The 20,248-nt window shown below is 39.2% G+C and overlaps 1 protein-coding gene across 2 annotated transcripts in view; it reads left to right on the top strand.

The window, feature by feature from the left end:
• NBEA (neurobeachin) overlaps nt 1–20,248 on the top strand; it is a 510,633-nt gene that overhangs the window by 468,024 nt on the left and 22,361 nt on the right. For both annotated transcript variants that reach the window (XM_010572746.1, XM_010572747.1), the window contains 3 exons: nt 12,593–12,682; nt 14,195–14,387; nt 19,150–19,221. In XM_010572746.1, the coding sequence (XP_010571048.1) occupies nt 12,593–12,682; nt 14,195–14,387; nt 19,150–19,221 (355 nt within the window). The remainder of the gene's footprint in view (nt 1–12,592; nt 12,683–14,194; nt 14,388–19,149; nt 19,222–20,248) is intronic.

Below are 20,248 nucleotides of genomic sequence, written 5' to 3' on the forward strand. Positions count from 1 at the left end.
TTTGGTTTACTGAGTCTGTTCTGCCTTCCAAGCATTAAAAAATGTCTTCAGTGATCATGTTTTATTTCAATAATAAACCAGAAGAAAAAAAAGTCACGGCTAAAATGCATTCTTTAATGGTTAACTACCCTTTCCTCTTTTATTACTGCAAGCTTTCAGAAGGCCTGTTCTCTTGTTTGCTTCCCTGTTTTCCTCATTTTCTTTTGTGTTTTCCTACAGGGGAAGTTCTTAATTGTAAAATAAGTAGAAATAAATATGATGCATATGTTCTGTGTAATGGCTTTCTGAAACGTGTAAGATAATCTTCTGGCAGTAAAGATTACTCGTTAGTTGAGCTATTAATAACGTTTATTTTCCACGACAATGATGTTCTCTAGACTTGATCCTATACCTTCACTTGTTTACTTCTACATCAAAAGATGTCAGTGTCCCAGTAGTTCAGAAGACTACCTGCTTAGGATCATCTGAGTTCTTGTCAACTACTGGCCAAATTGCCATGGCGTATGACGAGTTGCTAACAGACCTCCTTTCACTCATGTTTTGGTTGACCTTCCTCAGGAGCATGGTGTGTTATTCTCTATGCTGGTTTACCGGAAAGATTTGAGAGAGTTCAGAGAAGAGCATCCTAGTGATGAGAAGACAGAGAAGACTGGTTTATGACCAGGATTTGAAGAGCTTGACAGAAAATAACAGAGTGAAAGGGGACGTGTAGCAGAAAGGCAGGAATGTGGAGCGTTGCTCATGCCAACTGAGATAGGAATATTACTTGGTCTGATGCCAGGTTAACTAGCAGTTACAGGATCAAATTCAGACAGGAAAGTTCAGGCTTAATGGCAGAAGAATTTTCCTAAGGCCTGTAGGCTGTAACTTGATGGTACAAATCTCATAAGAGAAATTGTAGAAGCCTCATTAAATGGGTTATTTCAAACTAGAATGGGCAAACACTGTAAAAAATGCATTTTTAAGAAGTATGTTTGCTATGGACAGATAGAAGAATTGGGAGGTTTTCATCTGTGTCTTTTATTCTGCTATGTTATGTTATGGTGCTACCTGTAAGCATAACATGAATGCAACTACTTTTTCAGTAACTACATTAGTCTGTGCCTCTTATGATTACATTAACTTCCATCATAAGTCATTGCATCTTTTTTGTTTTAATTCAGGATTATCTTTATAAGTTTTTCATTTTTGACAAATTAATGGTTAATGTAGAAGTTGTTTTTTAAAATTACTACATTATAGGTGGAAATTTTTCAAGACAGTCAGTTTAGCTCTTTGGAGCTCTTCATTGTTTAAGCCCCTCTGTCTGAGGGCTTGGTCCTTTGCTGACCTAAAGTCAGCTAAAGTCAACAGCTTGAAAAGATGTGGTCAGTAGATGTCCTGAGCACCTACCATGTATAGATTGCTACCCAGGGTCATAGTTTACTACACTTCCTACAAACAAACCCTGCTGCAAGTAATTTACACCAAGTCACAGAAATTAAATACTGTCCTAAATATTCACATTGTCTTTTTTATTTCTTATATTGCCAGTTTTGTCTGAATGTTACACAAAATGTGTAAATGTGTAGTACTTTTACAGAATACAGTGCAAATGTATGAGCATTTCCTAAGACAGAAAGAGGATAGCGTTGAGGAGGGAAATGTAACTGAATTGGAAGGAGAGTAAGGAAATAATTTGAGACACTTTTCTTAAAAAAGGGATAAATTCAGTTGATGGACAGAAAAATAATGAAAGAGGTGGGAGAATTTAAGAATTGTTGTTCTTTAAAAAATCGTTCCCTCCCAAAATAAACTTGTCATGCAGAAACTTTACATACATTTATTGTTGATTTTAAAAAGTTTAACTGAATTTTTAAAGCTCGCAATTTAGCTTTTAAAATAAAAAAGCATAGTTAAAACCAGCTGTAAGCATGCACTGTTAAAGCTCTTAGACACGGACAAAAAAAAATTAATTAGAAGAGTGGATGAAGTTTCAAAGTTTCAACGAAACCTCCTGCTGATATTACTGTTGCATTTTTATGGATAGGATGCCTATGCTTAAAGGCCTCTGCGCTCCTAAAAATGACAATTAAAAACATATATGGTGTCTTAAACAAAACCAAAGGCAAGGGCAGCTAATAAATAGTATTAAACCTGATGTGGTCCCCAACAAATTCCCCCTTCTGACGGCACAGGGTAAAATTTCGCTATGTGTAAGAGGCAGTGCGCTGTTCAAATGACATGGGAAGCAGCCCAATGCTACTTCCTTGGCTTCACTCCCAATTACTCCCCAAAGCACTTAACGAGTCTAGGGTACTTGTATTTTATTCTCATCCTGGTTAGTTTTTCCTTTTCTTCCGGCAATTGTGTGGGTACCAGCAAAGCCAGGCTCTTTCTGCTTCAGTGACCTTTCCTGGCAGGCAGAAGTCACGAGCCATTTGGTCACCCAACTTGAAAGTTGGGGGTCCTTCAGAACTATTCACTTCTCCAGTTTCCTCAAAAATACCTCTGCGTTTTTCACTTGATGCATTGGCCTATTGAGAGCTGTGAGTGGAGGTCAGGTTGACTGCTTCTGCTTTCCAGACCAGGCTGTGGGATAAGGACAGAGATGCTCAGTTTTGCTGTTTTGTCCAGACTCGAGACTGCTCCATGTCTCTTCCCCCAGGAGATCTTCATGAGCAGTAGAAGTTTCTTCTGCCTCAATGGAGAGGAAAAGTAACAAGAGATTTTTCACAAGTACCTTCTCTGTTTTGTAGCATTTCTGCTCCTGGACAGTATCTGGAGCTTTACTATTGTAGGAATATAAAGGTATAACAATACCAGTGTCTTCATTGCTGCAGAATAACTATCTTCTGCTTTCAGGTCAGCATTCTGGTTGGTATAAATGGTGATGGATCAGTGATGTATGAGTTTGAATTTTTTCTTTTAATTCTTTTTAAATAAAAGGAAGGCCAAAAGTACCTTCATTTTTTGCCCAGAATAAAGCCCTGCGTGTGCTGTAGTGTTTAACTGAACAGATCAGGGTGAGCAACTTCTCTTCATGTCTGAAGAAAAGAAATAAAATGAGGGATGAAGGGGAGGGAATGGAATTGCATGGGAAGATGGGCATTTACACAGCTCCTGTCTTCTTGAGGGAGGGAGAGAGGCCAAGGTGCAATGGGAAGCCAGGTGAACAACAACTAGGGGAAAAGGACAGAAAGGACATTTGGAGCTCTTAACGCAGAGGAGGAGGAAGGGAGAGGATTAGGAAGGCAGTCCTTGGGACCCTTATAGAAGAAGTGAAGGAATTACCATAGGAACAGAGAGCTCTTAGCATGGTTGTTAATGCAGAGAAATGATATTTGCAGCCTTCCCAGAGCTTTATGGGTTTTTTTAGTCTTGACCTTTGGGACTTCTGTTTTTTCATTAGTGAATTCATTGAGATATTGTATAATACAATCTAGTTAGGCATTTCTAAACAAAAAAAAAGACTTTAAGTACTTCTGACTTGTAAAATTTAGCAGGTTTCTAAATGCAGTTGATGGTGTTTTGAAAAATACTATTGGCAATTTTTAGCCTAGCACAACTGGAACTTCAGGCTTTCTGGCTGTTATTCACTGCTTTTCACATGTGGAAACAATTGTAGCATCCCAGACAGCAGCGGTGTTTTTTAAAAATGCCTGTAAATTTTAGTGACTGCCAACTAAGGGATGCTAATGACAGTTTTCATATAATTTTTTTATTCCTTCACTTCCTCTTTTGTAGACTTTGAAAATCTGTAATGGTTCCAGTCAGAAGAGAAGCTACATTTAAAAATTCAGAGGATTTTTTATTTCTTACTCAAGGAAATGTAACAATTATATCTCTGCTTTAGAAAAGCCTTGAAATAACTTTTCATTATTGGAGATAATGCACTTGGAATCCTAGGAGCCTTTTCAGAAAAGAATGTTTGTTCATAAGTTTGCTCTGTTTCAAAAAAAAAAAAAAATCCATCCCAAAGATCTAAAAATGTAAATTAAGATTTCAGCATCCTGGCTTGTATTTCATATGCAAAAGAATTTATAAATAAGTTAGTTAAAAGGTGACATAAGGGAGAGGAAAGGAAACACTTGTCTTAAAAGGAAAAAACTCCTGAGTAGGAGTGTCAAGAAGTAAGAGGTATGACAAACCTAAGACTGTAATGGTAGATTTTAAAAAAAAAAAAAAGAAAACTGAAAGATACAGGCAAGGATAACAATAACAAGACCTTGACTTTCTTGGAACTTGAAACTGGTGACATAAACTCAGGAGGAAAGAAACAGTTTGGCCAGAACAGAAGACGATGTTCTGAGCAAGACCTTGCTAAGACCTGGGAGTGAGGACTCTCAGTAACAGGATTTATACAACAAGAGGCACATTGAGGCAACGGAACTGGTGTGGTTTGGTTTGCAAACACTAGCTAGGACACACCTGCAATTCTGCATGTCGTGATGCTTTGATTACCGTCACATAAAGGAGCAATACAAAGGAGTAATATCAATGGGGAAATTCTATGTTGCAGGTGCACATTTTAGTCATTTGCATTGCAAAATCAAGATGTCAGAGAAGCTTGTTCCATAGACCTGAACACCAGATGGGAAAGATCATCCAGGTTGGCCTCGCACCCAACAAATCACATGGAGCTTTTGTCCATTGTAGCCTTTTGAATGTAACCATAAGTGTTGGTGTCTGAATAACGAAAAGAGGATACAGAAGTGTTTCCTTATACAGGTAGAGTTTAGGTGATGAGAAATTATTTCAGTCAGTCACCTTAATATTTATCATCCAAAAAAACCAAAAAAACTTGTTTTAAAAGAAATGAGGGAATGTCTTCAGAAAAGATAAAATTGCTTGTCAGATCGAAAGGAATCTTTGTTTCTGAGGTTGTCCATTATATAACAATAGGAAAATTATTTCAGAGCAATTATCAGTCATCTAAAAATAAAAAAAAACCCTGATTGCCCAGGTTTCAAAACCTTAACTTTTAATGGCATGAAGTTACATATTTAATGAATTATTGTATCATGCTATTACATCTCTCACAAAAGTAACTTAGCAGTAGAATCTTTTCTAATGTGTTGTACTCAGTAACTTAATGATCAAAGAAAGCAACATTTTCTTTTATAAACTTAATACAGATTTGGGAGAATGATGACAGAGCAATGATTTCATTTGGCATGACATCAATGAACACACAAGAGTTTCAGTAAATGTTACTAATCTGTATGGGAGAGGAATTTTTACAAACACGAACATAAGAAATACAATAGTTCAACTGAAAAAAAATAATGACATGAAATGAGAATAATAAAAAGTTCTTTATATGAGGGGTGACCTCATTGCTCTCTACAGCTTCCTGAGGAGGGGAATTGGAGAGGGAGGTGCTGAGCTCTTCTCCCTGGGATCCAGTGCCAGGATGCGTGGGAATGGTTCAAAGCTGCATCAGGGGAGGTTCAGACTGGACATTAGGACACATTTCTTTACCGAGGGGGTGGTCAGACACTGGCACAGGCTTCCTGGAGAGGTGGTCGATGCCCCAAGCCTGTCAGTGTTTAAGAGGCATTTGGACAATGTCCTTAATAACATGCTGTAACTTCTGTTCAGCCCTGAAGTGGTCAGTCAGTTGGGCTAGATGATCGTTGTAAGTCCCTTCCAACCTAAATATTCTATTCTATTCTATTCTATTCTATTCTATTCTATTCTATTCTATTCCATTCCACTCCATTCCATTCCATTCCATTCAAAAGAGAAAAAAATAAAATCATTTTGAATGTAATTGTAAACAAAACTACAAATAAATGTATGACTTTCTTCAGTTACAGCCTATGTTTAGAGTTTTGCACAGTATTGAGTCTACAAGCAAAGTGATGCTCCCTGTCTGCCTTGTATACAGGCAAACAGCAGGGACGAAAAGGCAGCAAAATTGCCATGGGCTGGGAGCAAAACCCGCAGTTTTAAAAATTATCGCAACTATAAAAAGGAAGTTATGAACTGAGCAGTGTGGCCTGAGGAGCCCCTATAACAACATAGACCTTGTCAGAGGAATTGGGAGTTAAAGCTATTTGCTTTAGAGCATAATAGAGTTTGCTGTAGTTTTTAGTGTAATTTAATGAGAGAATTTCATTATATCAGTGGTAAACTCCTTTGTTCCAGGCAGTGTTGGAAGGATACAAGAAAGAGAAAAACTATAGAAAATTGGGTTTTTTCCTTCTGGTATAGTTAGGAAGGGAGGGGAGCGTTTCACTCCTTGACATCAGCCCTTTTCAGTGTGAGGAAGTTTTCCGTGATTTTCAGGGGACTGGGCTGCTAGAGAGGAAAAGGAAGTATTTGTGCTCAGGCACATGGGAACCTCACATAGGAGAGTATTCCTGAAAGAGTAAGGGACACTCAGCTAAACCTGCCCTGGCTGCAGGATATCCATCTTTATGGTATTTTGCTTTACCTTCTCCGTTTCTGTTTGTGAGCTGTATTGGATTTATTTCCCATTGGCAGTGTATTAACCAAATGCTTGCTTAAGCTGACAGAGTGTTTAAAATAGTTCTGTGTCATGAGAGGCATATTGGACTACCGGGGGCAAGAATGGGAAAACTATAAAGGTGAAAGAGGGAAGAAGTAAGTATCACAGTTAGTGGCTTAATGAGGTAAATATGAAAGCTAAAGGCAGCACTCCCTGAGACAAAAAAGGTCACCAATGTGACTCATGCCTGTAAAGAGAACGGGAAATCTTACCTTTCAGGTATTGTCATTGCTTTCGTAGCGCTATTTCCTTTCAGAGGGAAAGGAGGAAGAAGTTCAGGGGTGGACTGAGTCTGGGAGGAAGCTGAAGGTCAGCTCAGAGCTATTGGTCTGCTGGGGAGCCATTTAATTGCGCACTGGATCCAATGAGATACCTCCTGTGAGGGGAAGGAGCTTAAGGTTGCCCCTTCTTCATTGTTAAATTAATAAAGTAGTGACCTGTGGAGAAAATCCATTTCTGTGCCCATCTTTTAGTCCCTTGAGTATCCTGATTAAATAACCAACTGTATTGAAGCCTCCAGACTAGATGAGTCATTGCTTGTGTTTAAACTACAGCGCTTCGTTCCTCCAAACATACAATAAAATGGAAATCAATACTCTTAACCTAACTTATCAAAAGTCCTGAAGATATCGATGCTTCTTAACAGCCGTAGATGCAAATAAAAAAGCAGTATCTCACACCACTTGTACCAAACAATAACATTTCAAGCTGCTTATGTTACCCACCAAAGGGCTGTCAATCACATTTGCTCTGAAGAAGATGGTGCTTGCGGGCTGTTGAGCGTGCTGGCTGCATGGGTGGGAGAGGGCATAAAGGATTCCTGTGTTCAGCTGGATGCAAAAATGAAATAAACTTTCAGGAAAGGCAGAGTTGGATGACTATTTCTGTGGTGCATATTTCTCAAATGCCTACAAATTTTAACTCTTCATTGGACTCAGTCCCCATGCACAGGGGAAAATGGATTGTAGAAAACCTGAATGTGGTACACAAGAGGAACAAAACACACCAGGATTATGACAGTTAGTAATAAAAAGACTGAACATGTAAAAAAAGTAATAAAAACATAGAGAAACTCAGATAATACATATTTTCAAAAGTTTAGCTGATTATGGTAGTAATCAGTGAAGATTAATAAAACAAGGCCACTTCACCTAAGAATAAAAACACTGTCTTACTATCTGCAATGCTGTCTGCTTTTAGGAATTTCTTTCTTCCCTCCATGATTCAAAGTAAAAGTGCTCATGCTTTTATGTTTCTTGTGTAATATAGTCACCAGGCATCTCTCTCAGCAAAGGGGCGTTTGCAAATGAGATGGATCATTAATATCTTCCTCGGTGATTTTGCTTGCATTTCTAAAGAACATTTTTAGAGAAAAAGTATGTTAAAAATAACCTGCTTCATGGCTTACCCTTTTTGAAAAGCTATGTCAAAGAGCAAACAAAACGATCACTTTTGTGATGTTTCAGATGAGACAATTCTAGCATTTCTCATTTAGATTAGGACTGTGCTTCTGAAATGAATCTGCCAATTGTCCCTAGTTGCTGTGCTTTCATTCACACTGTAGAGCAGTTTTGGAGTGTGTGGACTGGTTTCTAAGGACAGAAGCAGTGTCTTCCAGGGGTGCAGCTAGCAGAGCTCAGCCACTGTTGGGGTCTGCAGCCCACCCTGGAGCCAGCCTAGTGGGAAAACCCTGCGGTGGGCACGGTTTCGCTATGGGTTCCTCAAGAAGAAGGAGGTGCTGAGCTCTTCTCCCTGGTATCCAGTGCCAGGACATGTGGGAAAGGTTCAAAGCTGCATCAGGGGAAGTTTAGACTTGACATTAGGAAACATTTCTTTACCGAGAGGGTGGTCAGACACTGGCACAGGCTTCCTGGAGAGGTGGTCGATGCTCCATGCCTGTCAGTGCTTAAGAGGCATTTGGACAATGCCCTTAATAATATGATTTAACTTTTGGTCAGCCCTGAATTGGTCAGTTGGACTAGATGATCATTGTAGGTCCCTTCAAAATTAAAAAAAAAATTCTGTTCTATTCTAAGACCAACTCTTTTTCTCTGCAGCTCTGCTCCTGTTGGGTTACACTGCTTGCTGTTGGAGGCATTGCCTTTGACCCCTAAAAATAGTTCTTACACCTAAAGAAACAGATTGCTTGAATTATTTAATGGAAGATTTGTATTTCTTTCAACCAGAATTAAGAAATAAAACCCAAATACTTCAGTAGACTGCATAATGAGCAAAGCAGATGCATTGAACTCTTCATTCCACAGGAAGCTGACACTGAGGACTGATCCTTCAGGTTGCAGAAGAGCATCCCAGTGTCCTTGTGCATGCACAGTCTGCCTTTAAGCATAAAAATTGGAACCCAATAATTTAGTTCCTTTGAGCAAAATACATTAAGGATATTGCTCAATGTATCTAAGATTAGTATCATTCATAAAATTGGATTATTTGATATATTGATTTTTCTTGACCAAAATGTATGTAAACATATAATATAAATCTCTCTATCTTATTGTTAAATAACCAATATGAAGCACTATGAAGTTGTGTTTTGCTTGATTGCATAAATTAGGATGTGTGAGATCAACTAATTTTAATTTTGAATTGCCAGCAAGTTTGCAGATATTTTTTCTTTCCTTGTTCTGACCTGTGATTATCAAATAATAGGCTAAGACCCATTTTATCTTTCTGCAATACATGGTCATATCCTAACAGATAGTCCCTGAAGTGTCCGGAGTACAAATCTCATTTTACGTGTATTAAAAACAGTAGGGAATCTCAAATCAGCTCACTACATAGCTTTTCTGCAACACCTTATTAAGAAAGTGAAAACTAATATAATTGCCATTTTGCGGTTCCGAAAGCGTTAAATCTGGCAGCTGCTGAATTCCAAGCTTATATTGTTTCTACAGGAAGGACATTTGAAGGTGAAATGAGAATAAACTTTATTAAAATTTGGATTAAATTGACTAGAATGTGTGTCTTGGAGTGGTGTAGCACTCTGCACACAATACTCAAGATCTGATGGGAGAAAAGGAATTGATTAATTAGAATGAAATGTTTAAGACCATTAAATAAATCTAAAGACGTTTGATGATTTACAGTTCAAGAAAATCTGCAGTGTACACTTACCAGTTTTCAGATTAATTTCAGATACAGCCAGAGTTCTCTTGTAAACAAATCAATGTATTACATTATTATTCACAGATCTGTTCCGTACCTGCTTTTCATTTTGTGTCAAGTGATCTGGTAGGAGGCAGCATTAGGAATACCCTTGGGCCAGTCACTTTATCTCTGTATGCTTATGTTTATCTTCTGTGTTAAGTTTTGACAAGGTTTTTCTGTCCTTTTTAAGTGTTGTGAGCTCCAGAGAGGAATACCAGTTGTAGCTGTGTACAGCTGGGGTGTTGTGCAGACTATAGTCTCTGTGCAGGAGTTGAATATTACAGGTATTTTTTAAGAAACATTGTTCAGGTTTTTTTAATGCTTCTAAGAGTTGTCAGTTTTACGAATGGTATTTCTGAAAGAGAAGGATAACATTGCTATCCACGGGGTGGGGGGGAGGTGGTTGTCTTGTAAGTGCAAGCCAGCAAAAATATTCAATATTCCCTGAATATCAAGGTCTTCATTCTGCATTTGTTCTGGTTACAGAAGGGCTTGGCATTAACTTAAATATTCTAAAATTATGGGCACGTAAAGTATGTAAGTGAGTATTTACCAGGAAATCTTCAGCTGTAAAATAACAGTTGCTTTTGACAGTTATGTTTTAAGTGTCCATTCCTCATAATCTGAAAAATTCATGCTGGTTTATTATCATGTTCTGCTTCTCTTTCTCTTCCTCTATTACTATCATAAATCTGTGTGAACTGGGAGGCAAAGCCAGCAAAGTTTATGTGTGCAGAATTTACAGCCAAACAATCAAAATTTGCCAAGACTGGACAACATGAAAGTAAATGTGTAAATTAGAATTGGGCTGCACTGAAAAAAAATTTAATAATTCATTTCAATGTGCCTGCGAGAGAACAGAAGTATCATTTAAGGGATCGCTACAAAGGGTGGGAGAGGAAGGTCTGGTTTTTGTTCAGTATTGCTGCCAAATACAATTCACACTCTTATTTCAACACAGAATTCTTTCAAAAATTAAAATTAAATTAACCTTGATAATTATTTGAAAAAAGAAAAATGGAAATTACTTTTCTGAAAACATTATCGACAGATCTGCGTGGAAGCATATATCATGCAGTGCCCGATATCGTTAATATTAGTTTTTGTCATTTTGAAAATGAAATTCACAAACAAGTGTAATGCCCTTCCCTTCTCCCCACCAGGCAAATCAGTTCTACAGTACTGAATGTAAAAGAAAATACTACCTTTGATTTGACTTGAAGTGAATTTTATGTTCCTGTATAAAAAGTGGCTGCATGAGTGAAGGTATCTACGCAGTGTGTAAAGAGATACTATTTGTATGGTACATATAGACAGCTGCTGTACAGACATGTACACACATATGCCCACTCAAATGCATTGGTTTTGTATAAAATTACTTTATGATTTCAAATTAATTCATCATTAAATGATGTTAATAAAACCTGAGATGCTCACCAGTTCCCAAGAAATACTATGCCTTGCAGACTGAAGTTCACTCTGAGTCAACAAACAATAAATCACCTGTACCGGGATAATTACAGCATCAAATGCACTAGGGCTACAATCCAGTGGAAGTCCTTCAGCCGCTTGTCTGGATTTTGCATTAAGTTTCTTTTTTGGCAAATGTTTGTTTGTGGTCTTCCATTATATACCTGTCAATCTAGGGCATCAAGAGTGGTTGACATTAGTGACCTGTTAGGAACTCTCTCTCCAACATCGGTTCGTGCATCTATGCTGTGAAGCTGAGGAGAACACAGATTGTCTTGTAGGAATCACAAAATATGTAGATTAAAAGGATTCTTCTGTGTCATGAAGTATTTATTGTGCTTCTTACCATTTCATGTCTGAAAGAAATAACATAATTTACCAAGATAGTCATGTTTCTGGTGTTTTTTCATGTTTCTTGTGTGGTAGCAAATGAAAAATTCATAAAGCTCACAAGAAAAATATTAAGGGTCAGTAGTACAGGGTACAGTGTATATATAGGTACATAATGCACAGTGCATTTCAAAATCTGCCAGTTTAGTTTTCTGTGAACGCTTTATTCTTGATTTTACAAGGTCAAATAAAATAGTACCTGTGTGAAAAATAAGAAGTGTTCTTTAACAGCACTGCTTTTACAAGCAGCAATCTTTTGCCAAAGTTTTTAAGAAAATATCTTCAATGTGTTTTTGTTTGAATGAACTGTTTGAGTAATGGAAGCATCTGAGTATATGGGCTGTATTCTACTCCCTATCAAATTACTCCAGATTTATTCTGAAAGTAGATTTAAGTCTTGAAGAATGCATTGAAATTGCTAAGTTTTCATTTCAAACCGGTGAAGCCTGAAAGTCCATGAAAAAAATGCAATAAAATTAAGCATGAAATAAATACTCAGTGAATGTATGCAACTTGGAAAGATTTTTACATTAGTCTGAATGTGCCTGGCAAGTTTTGTTTCTGGCATTTTTGTTTGTTTGTTTTAACCTACTAATGTTGTTGTTGAAATAGTAATTATTTTGGTTTTATTATATTTTATACATGAATTTTGTTTCTCAGTTTGCTTTTCTTTCCCCCCATTTAAGATTCCAGAGGCTTATTTTATTAGAGATCCTCATACTTTCCTCCTTACAAAGGACTTTATTAAGGTATATATGTTCTTTTTAGTGCAAAAAAAAGCTCTCTCCAGACCTGAACTGCATGTCCTCACAGGTTAACATTTTCACATATAACGCCAGTTACTGGAAATGAGAATGGTTAGTTGGTTAACTGAAGCATGCTCGAACGGAGAAGCAAAGCTTGTCTACAAAATACTAACACTTGGATGAGTCTGCAGCCTGGGAGGAGAGCACCGGGTGAATTTTCTGGACTTTTTTCATGGCTGACTTGGGATATGCCTGCATTGTCACACAGTGTGTTGACCTCTCTCCTTGACGCATATTGCTCATGACAGTCCCTCTCCCTTGCCCGCAGGCCATGGAGGCGCAGATACAGAACTTTGGACAGACGCCATCGCAGTTGCTCATTGAGCCCCATCCACCTCGGAGCTCTGCCATGCACCTGGTGAGACATAACTGCTGACCGGGAATGCTTTCCCTCTGAACCTGAGGATCCTTTGTAGGTCGTCAGGGACCCATTAAGCAACGCTTTGAACGCCCTCCGTTGCCCGTGCAGCCGTGCTCTCTCCTGGCAGCGACGGCTCGCAGTGCTCTAGCAGGGCAAGGTGGATGTTTCGATAGCTTTAGCTTCCTATAGTCCTGGCTTTTCCTGTCTAATACTGTATAAAAAGGCCCTATCTTCGTAAATATACCCCTGATAAGTACATATTTACATTCTTATTTCTGCAAGTGGTGGGAATGACTGCAGGCTTGTCTTAGAGTGAGCGTGTTGGTTTGTGTCGTTTTAAAGGATGCATTGTTAGGGGCTGATTTATGAACAATGCCTGCTTGACAAAAATGAAGTATTGGAGTTCAAATCGTGCTGGAATCCTCCCGCCTGTTCCCCTGGGAGAAAGCAATGTATATTTCGAATTTCAATTTGAACTCCAAAACTCATTCCTAACGCATTCTTCTCTGTGCCTCTTGCAAAGAATTATATGAAATAGCCAGACTGAACGAGACAGATCTCTGTGCCCCTCAGTGCCTTTGTTTAAATGCTTAGAGCTAGATGTTTTCTTTTAAGTTTTGTAAATCGACAGTAATACGTGTAGCAGTTTCAATCATTTTATCTACCTACAAGGAAATCACTCTATCTAGTTGCACACTGCGAAAGTGGGAATTGATCTGGAAGTGTTAGCCCTGCTATTTTAAGTAATGTGTAGATTTCGAATGTACCTGATATTTATTTTACATTCTTAAGATATGGATAATATATTTTTAACACTAAGTTAAAGTGATAAGTAGAAAGGATTATTTGAACTTCTAGAAATAATTCTATTTGTTATAACAGTGGTTGAAAAAAAACACATTAAAAACAGTACTTAATAACAGTATTATTGTCCATGTACAAAAAACTGTGTCACTTGTAGAATCATCAAACAGGTTTATAATTACTTACAGACTCCCTAATAAGTATATGTTTTACATAGAATTAAATTATCTATGTTTGGAAGTGCTGTGTTTTTTATAAAGAATCCATTAAGAAAAATTAAATACCTGTGAGTTCTTGAGTCCCTCTTAAAATTTCTTTTTTCAAACGTTGTAGTTTATAGCATTTTTATTTATGATGTATTAAGTGATTAACTCTTTTATTTGACTCATCTCTCTATCGTATGAATATTAACTGCTGTATAATTTTACATTTTACTGTATATTAATTAATGCTAATGGTCATTTTGCGCCCTGTAACGATACCCCTTACCATACCTATTCTCTACTTGTCCTCGTGTAATGATCCGACAATAGCTTCTGATCTTGCTCTCCTCCATCACTAGCGTAGACGTGCAGGTAGCGTTGTTTTCCCTGTATGTGCACATGCTTGCCTGCTCTTTTTTAACCTCGTTTTCCCTCAGACCTGCTCACTAATTGTGTTATCCCTTCTGTTTTCTTCTGCTCTCTTCTCCTTTCTACTCAACAGTGTTTCCTTCCACAGAGCCCCCTCATGTTTAAAGATCAGATGCAGCAGGATGTCATCATGGTGCTGAAGTTCCCGTCCAATTCCCCCGTCACACACGTGGCGGCCAACACGCTGCCCCACCTGACCATCCCTGCCGTGGTGACCGTCACTTGCAGCAGGCTGTTCGCAGTCAATCGGTGGCACAACACAGTAGGTAGGTTCTCATGGGCACGGTTCATCCACATTTGATGACCTTAACAGCGCAGCTTTAATTTCGAGTGCAATTTAGCTCGATGTGGGTTAATCTCACTCACCCGCCTGTGCACAAAAATTTACTGTTTCTTCTGGTTCATGTCAAATAATCAAAGCTTGTGTTTTCTCTGGTGTCATTCCTAGAAATACTCTCCCTAACAGCAGCACATCACCATGGCAGCCAATCGATTTGTGGTTACATCAGGATCAGCCTTTGATATAATGCTTTTCAGGAGAGTGCTGCTGTTCTTGACACAGCCGATATTAATATGTCCCAGGTTTCGGGAATACATACGGGCATGCTAGAGAGTGTACATCGCTGTCTGCTGCTGGAGAGAGATTTCAGGTCTGTCCAGGAGCTTGTCGTAAACCTACCCCTGGGTCACCGTTAGATAATGCGGGACCCTAAGCAAGCCTAAGCAGCTGGACACCAAACTATTCCGAAGAGAGGTTTCCTCGTTCCCTCCCAAAAGCCCATCCAACAAGGTCATTGCAAATTTCCCTTCCAGCCCCTCTGCTCACCTCTCCATATGGCCGCTAGGACTGTCCTGTCTCCTCACCTGGATGTGTAGGTACTGAGGTTGTCCGAGGCATTGCTAAATAGGTGGTGGGGCCATGAGGTACGGGCGGGAAGGAACAGGTTGCATTTTCTAAGGTAGCTTCCTGCTCTCATAGCCTTATGCTGCAGTAGGTGGAAACTTCTGAAGGTTTCTTACCACCTGGGAAAACAAGAAGGTACCTGATATTTGAGAGTGTGACTCAGTAGCTGGCTCAGGGACATAGCATCATAGAATCACAGAATCATTTAGGTTGGAAAAGACCCTTAAGATCATCGAGTCCAACCATTAACCTAACACTGCCAAGTCCACCACTAAACCATGTCCCTAAGTGCCACATCTACACGTCTTTTAAATACCTCCAGGGATGGTGACTCACGCACATCCCTGGGCAGCCTGTTCCAGTGCTTGATAACCCTTTTGGTGAAGAAATATTTCCTAATCTCTAATCTAAAACTCCCCTGGCAGAATGTGAGGCTGTTTCCTCTCATCCTATTGCTTGTTACTTGGGAAAAGAGACCAGCACCCACCTCACTACACCCTCCTTTCAGGTGGTTGTAGAGAGCGATAAGGTCTCCCCTCAGCCTCCTTTTCTCCAGACTAAACAACCCCAGTTCCCTCAGCCACCCCTCATAAGACTTGTGCTCTAGACCCTTCACTAACTTGGTTGCCCTTCTCTGGACACGCTCCAGCACCTCCATGCACGTCATGCAGCTCCAGCACCCCTGCAGTGAGGGGCCCAAAACTGAACACAGGACTCAAGGTGCGGCCTCACCAGTGCCCAGTACAGGGGGACGATCACCTCCCTGCTCCTGCTGGCCACACTATTTCTGATACAGGCCAGGATGCCGTTGGCCTTCTTGGCCACCTGGGCACACCGCTGGCTCATATCCAGCTGGCTGTCAACCAGCACCCCCAGGTCTTTTTCCGCCGTGCAGCTTTCCAGCCGCTCTTCCCCAAGCCTGTAGCGCTGCGTGGGGTTGTTGTGACCCAACTGCAGGACCTGGCACTTCGCCTGGTTGTATGTCCTACAACTGGCCTCGGCCCATCCATCCAGCCTGTCCAGATCTCCCTGTAGGGCCTTCCTGCCCTCCAGCAGAGCAGCACTCCCGCCCAGCGTAGTGTTGTCTGCAAATGTACTGAGGGTGCACTCTATCCCCTCATCCAGATCATTGATAAAGATATTAAACAGAACCAGCCCCAATACTGAGCCCTGGGGAACACCACTTGTGACCGGCTGCCAACCGGATTTAACTCCATTCACAACTCTTTGGGCTTATCCATCCAGCCAGTTTTTTACCCAGCATAGAGTACGCCTGTCCAAGCCATGAGCAGCCAGTTTCTCCAGGAGAATGCTGTGGGAAACGGTGCCAAAGGCTTTGCTAAAGTCCAGGTAAACAACATCCACAGCCTTCCCCTCATCCACTAAGCGGGTCACCTGGTCACAAAAGCAGATCAGGTTGGTCAAGCAGGCCCTGCCTCTCATAAACCCACACTGACTGGGCCTGATCCCCTGGTTGTCCTGTACGTGCTGTGTGATGGCACTCAAGATGATCTGCTCCGTAACATTCCCCGGCACCAAGGTCAGACTGACAGGCCTGTAGTTTCCCAGATCCTCCTTCCAGCCCTTCTTGTAAATGGGCATCATATTTGCTAACCTCCAGTCAACTGGGACCTCCCCAGTTAGCCAGGACTGCTGATAAATGATGGAAAGTGACTTAGGGAGCACTTCACCAGCTCCCTCAGTACCCTTGGGTGGATCCCATCCAGCCCCATAGACTTGTGTGTGTCTAAGTGGTGTAGCAGGTCACTAACCATTTCCCCTCGGATTATGGGACCTTGATTCTGTTCCCCGACCCTGTCTTCCAGCTCAGGGGGCTGGTTACCCCAAGAACAACTGGTCTTACTATTAAAGACTGAGGCAAAGGCAGCATTAAGTACATCAGCCTGTTCCTCAGCCTTTGTCACTATGTTTCTCCCTGCATCCAATAGAGGATGGAGATTGTCCTCAGCACCCCTTTTATTGCTTTGTAGGGACTAGGCAAAAAAAGAAAAATCCTCCACTCTTTACACGCAGGAGAAACCCCTAGACAGAAGTAGGTCCTCCTGGAGAGAGATTTATGATATTTAGGTTAGATGTGTACCTCCAGTAGACATAAAGGGATTCTAGGTTACCTAGGGATTTCACTACCTTAAATGTAAACATCTCCTCAGTGAATAATTCAAGTCAGGTGAGACAGATCCCTTATGCACAAGGCTGGCCAAAGACTGGTGTTACAAGGAATAATTAGAGGAATGAATGGGAATTCCCTTATAGGCATGCATTAGAGGAACTATCAGAGCAAGTAAAGTTAGTATCATTCTGTATTCTTGCATAGTAATATAAGGTTTAATTTCACCCATATTCTGAACATTTAAATAATGTTAGCATGCATGTATTTGGAATGTACCTGTTCTCTGTTTACGAGCAAACTTTGCGTGGTGGTTTAGAGAATACTACAGGAACAGAACAAGGTATCTGATTGCCTTTCACAAATCCATGCATTTATGATACTTCATCAGGTGCAACTGCATTAGAAGTAAAAATGTTTCACCCATTTCTTTAAAACAAAAGGGAAAAATTTAGAGAGAAAGACAAATAAAATATATTTTTTTAAATATTTTGTGACAGTGTCCTGAATGGAAGAGCCCAATGTCAGAAATGATTCAGAGGCACAGAAACTGTCCCCTGGTATTTTAATATTCTTTTGACTAGCATTGGTTGAATAATTCCTAATTAGGTGCCCTGGATTTTTCAGGGATGCTGCCCAAGTACTGCATTGACTGTTAGGTTTTAGTTTTTCATATATACTCTTGTAAAACATATGTTGCAAACATGCAGAATTCACATCATGTACCAACCATGAACTAAATTTCACACCATTTGAAAACCTCTGGTGTAAATTTCAAACAGAGCAATACTTTCTGAATATATTGTAACAGGAAGAGACAGGAAAACAAAACTGTTTGGAGAATCAAAACTCATTCTAATGATTTTCTTAACTTTTACATGCTGCCTGGCAATGGCTTCTATTTTGCAAGAGGCTAATCCAGGACAGGGTATCAATTTCCTACTATTATCCTATTATTTTAATAAATCACAACTCTAGTATAAAGGACAGGTTCGTCTACAGAAATGTATACACAGACCACTTTTACTGTTGTGGGATGTATGTAGAGCTTTAGAGTTTATACACAGTAGAAGGCATTTACATAACCATCTCACAACAGAAGTAAATGAATCTACGCTAATGCCAGTAAAGATCTGTCCCAAACTTGTTTGGTTTTGAAAGAAGAGAGACAAAGGAGGGAAGACGTTCTCAGAGCAGTGTTTTTCAGAAGATGGCAGGGCCAGCTGTAGGTCCTGTTTTCTTTTACCTCCTCTGGTTGTCTATTGCAGTGGTAGAAAATGGAGTTTATTCTCCAGAACTCCGTATCTCCTCTTATGGAGGATATTCTTGTGCAGCATGGCAGTTCCTGACAAAAATTGTGTTTCCAGGAGTGACCATTGTGATCTATATGCTAGGGAAGGTGCTGAGAAGAGCCAAAGCAATGCTATCCGTGCATGAGAGCAGGTAACACGAAATATGCCACCCCTGATGCACATTTGAAGAGCTTAAGGACTGCTCAGGATAGAGCTAATAGGAATAATTGTGGCAAATTTACTGTAGCCCACAATTTCCCAGCTAATATTTCTAGATAAATCCATGAAAAGGTCCAAGTTTCTGTTACTTACAGGTTTCCATATGCAAGAAACTCATAACAATGTTTAATGCAATTATTTTTCTTTTCTGTGCTATTATAAGATCTCAGCCATTGCTCACATATAAAAAAAATTTCTCTGTTACACTACTTTAAAGGAGTTATTTAATGAATGTTTGTAGCTGCAGAAATCTTGATGAAATTAGCACTCATACATTTATAGCTACTATTACATAACTGAAGAATTAATGCATATTTATGTGGCACAGTGGAAAGAATTTTAGAAGATTCATAGAACAAGTGGTAGTAAGAAGTTACATTTTTTTATATATAATAATCCAATAATACAGTTTTAAACCTAGAAAAATCATATAAAAAATTTAGACAACAAGGTTCCTATTGTTTTATTCTTTCTTTCATGTGTAGGCCTTCGGGGAGCCCCAGGATATTCTTTGGATCAAGCCCATCATCTTCCAATTGAAATGGATCCATTGATTGGTATGTCAAGATGAAAATGTAGCAATATATTTGAAAAAGGCATTCTCAAGAATTATTGATTAAGCTATATTTGTATATTATGCTTCATTTAACATGGAAGATAGGAAAAGATAGGAAAATATTTATTCTTGTCAGTCCTGGAGAACTAAAAGCATTAGTTATTGATGCTGAATGAATTACATGAGTGCTATTTGTTATTAACATCACCAGCAATTGGTATTTAAGAAACAACCAATTAAGTCAGTTATATTGTCAGCCCATATCTATATTCTGTTCACTTATCAGGTCACATTAGTAAAATAAAATGTGAGGTTCTGGTAGAGTTCACATATTTTCATTCTTACAGCCAGCACTGTGTATATCAGTGCAGATGCAGATCCATTTCTTTTCATTCAATTTAGGATTCGGATTGTTTTAGTTGGCATTACTAAATAAAGAAAGAAAAAAAATGGATTTTAAATTGATGCATGATTGTATTTTTTAAATCCAAAAATATTTGAGGAAGTGAAGTATTTTGAGAAACAGCATCTGCTAAAACTGTTAGAGAGATTGCAGGACTTGTATTCCTAATGGTCATTATTTCTCTTTAATTGCAACTCTTTGCTTTGTGGTTGGCTGGGGATTTTTTTGCAGTAGGCCTATTTTTGAGACAGAAATTGGGGATAGGGAAGGTTCTTAGAGACAATTTTGCAGCACTGGTAAAAAAAAAATGCATTTTTAAACATCTCGAGATGAAAAGTTCCCTTTTCGTCTGTGTCAATATTCGTGGTTGAAAGATTTATATACAAGTACCTCAGGAGAGTTAGCTTTCTCATTCTGTATGCTTCATTTGCTCATATAATGACAGTGGTTTTCTCTTCAGACTTTCCTCTCAAAAGCTAGGGCACAACTATTGTGCCCACCTGTTCTGGAAATTTGAGTAATTTGTTATTCATTATCTTTCAGTGGATGGACATGGAGGGTCTGATAATTTAAATATGTGTTTTCGGAATATATAAAAACATGGTATTAATTTTTACAAGCAAAT

The sequence above is a fragment of the Haliaeetus leucocephalus genome, unplaced genomic scaffold (assembly GCF_000737465.1).
Source record: "Haliaeetus leucocephalus isolate CR32 unplaced genomic scaffold, Haliaeetus_leucocephalus-4.0 Scaffold351, whole genome shotgun sequence".
Classification (NCBI taxonomy): Eukaryota; Metazoa; Chordata; class Aves; order Accipitriformes; family Accipitridae; genus Haliaeetus; species Haliaeetus leucocephalus.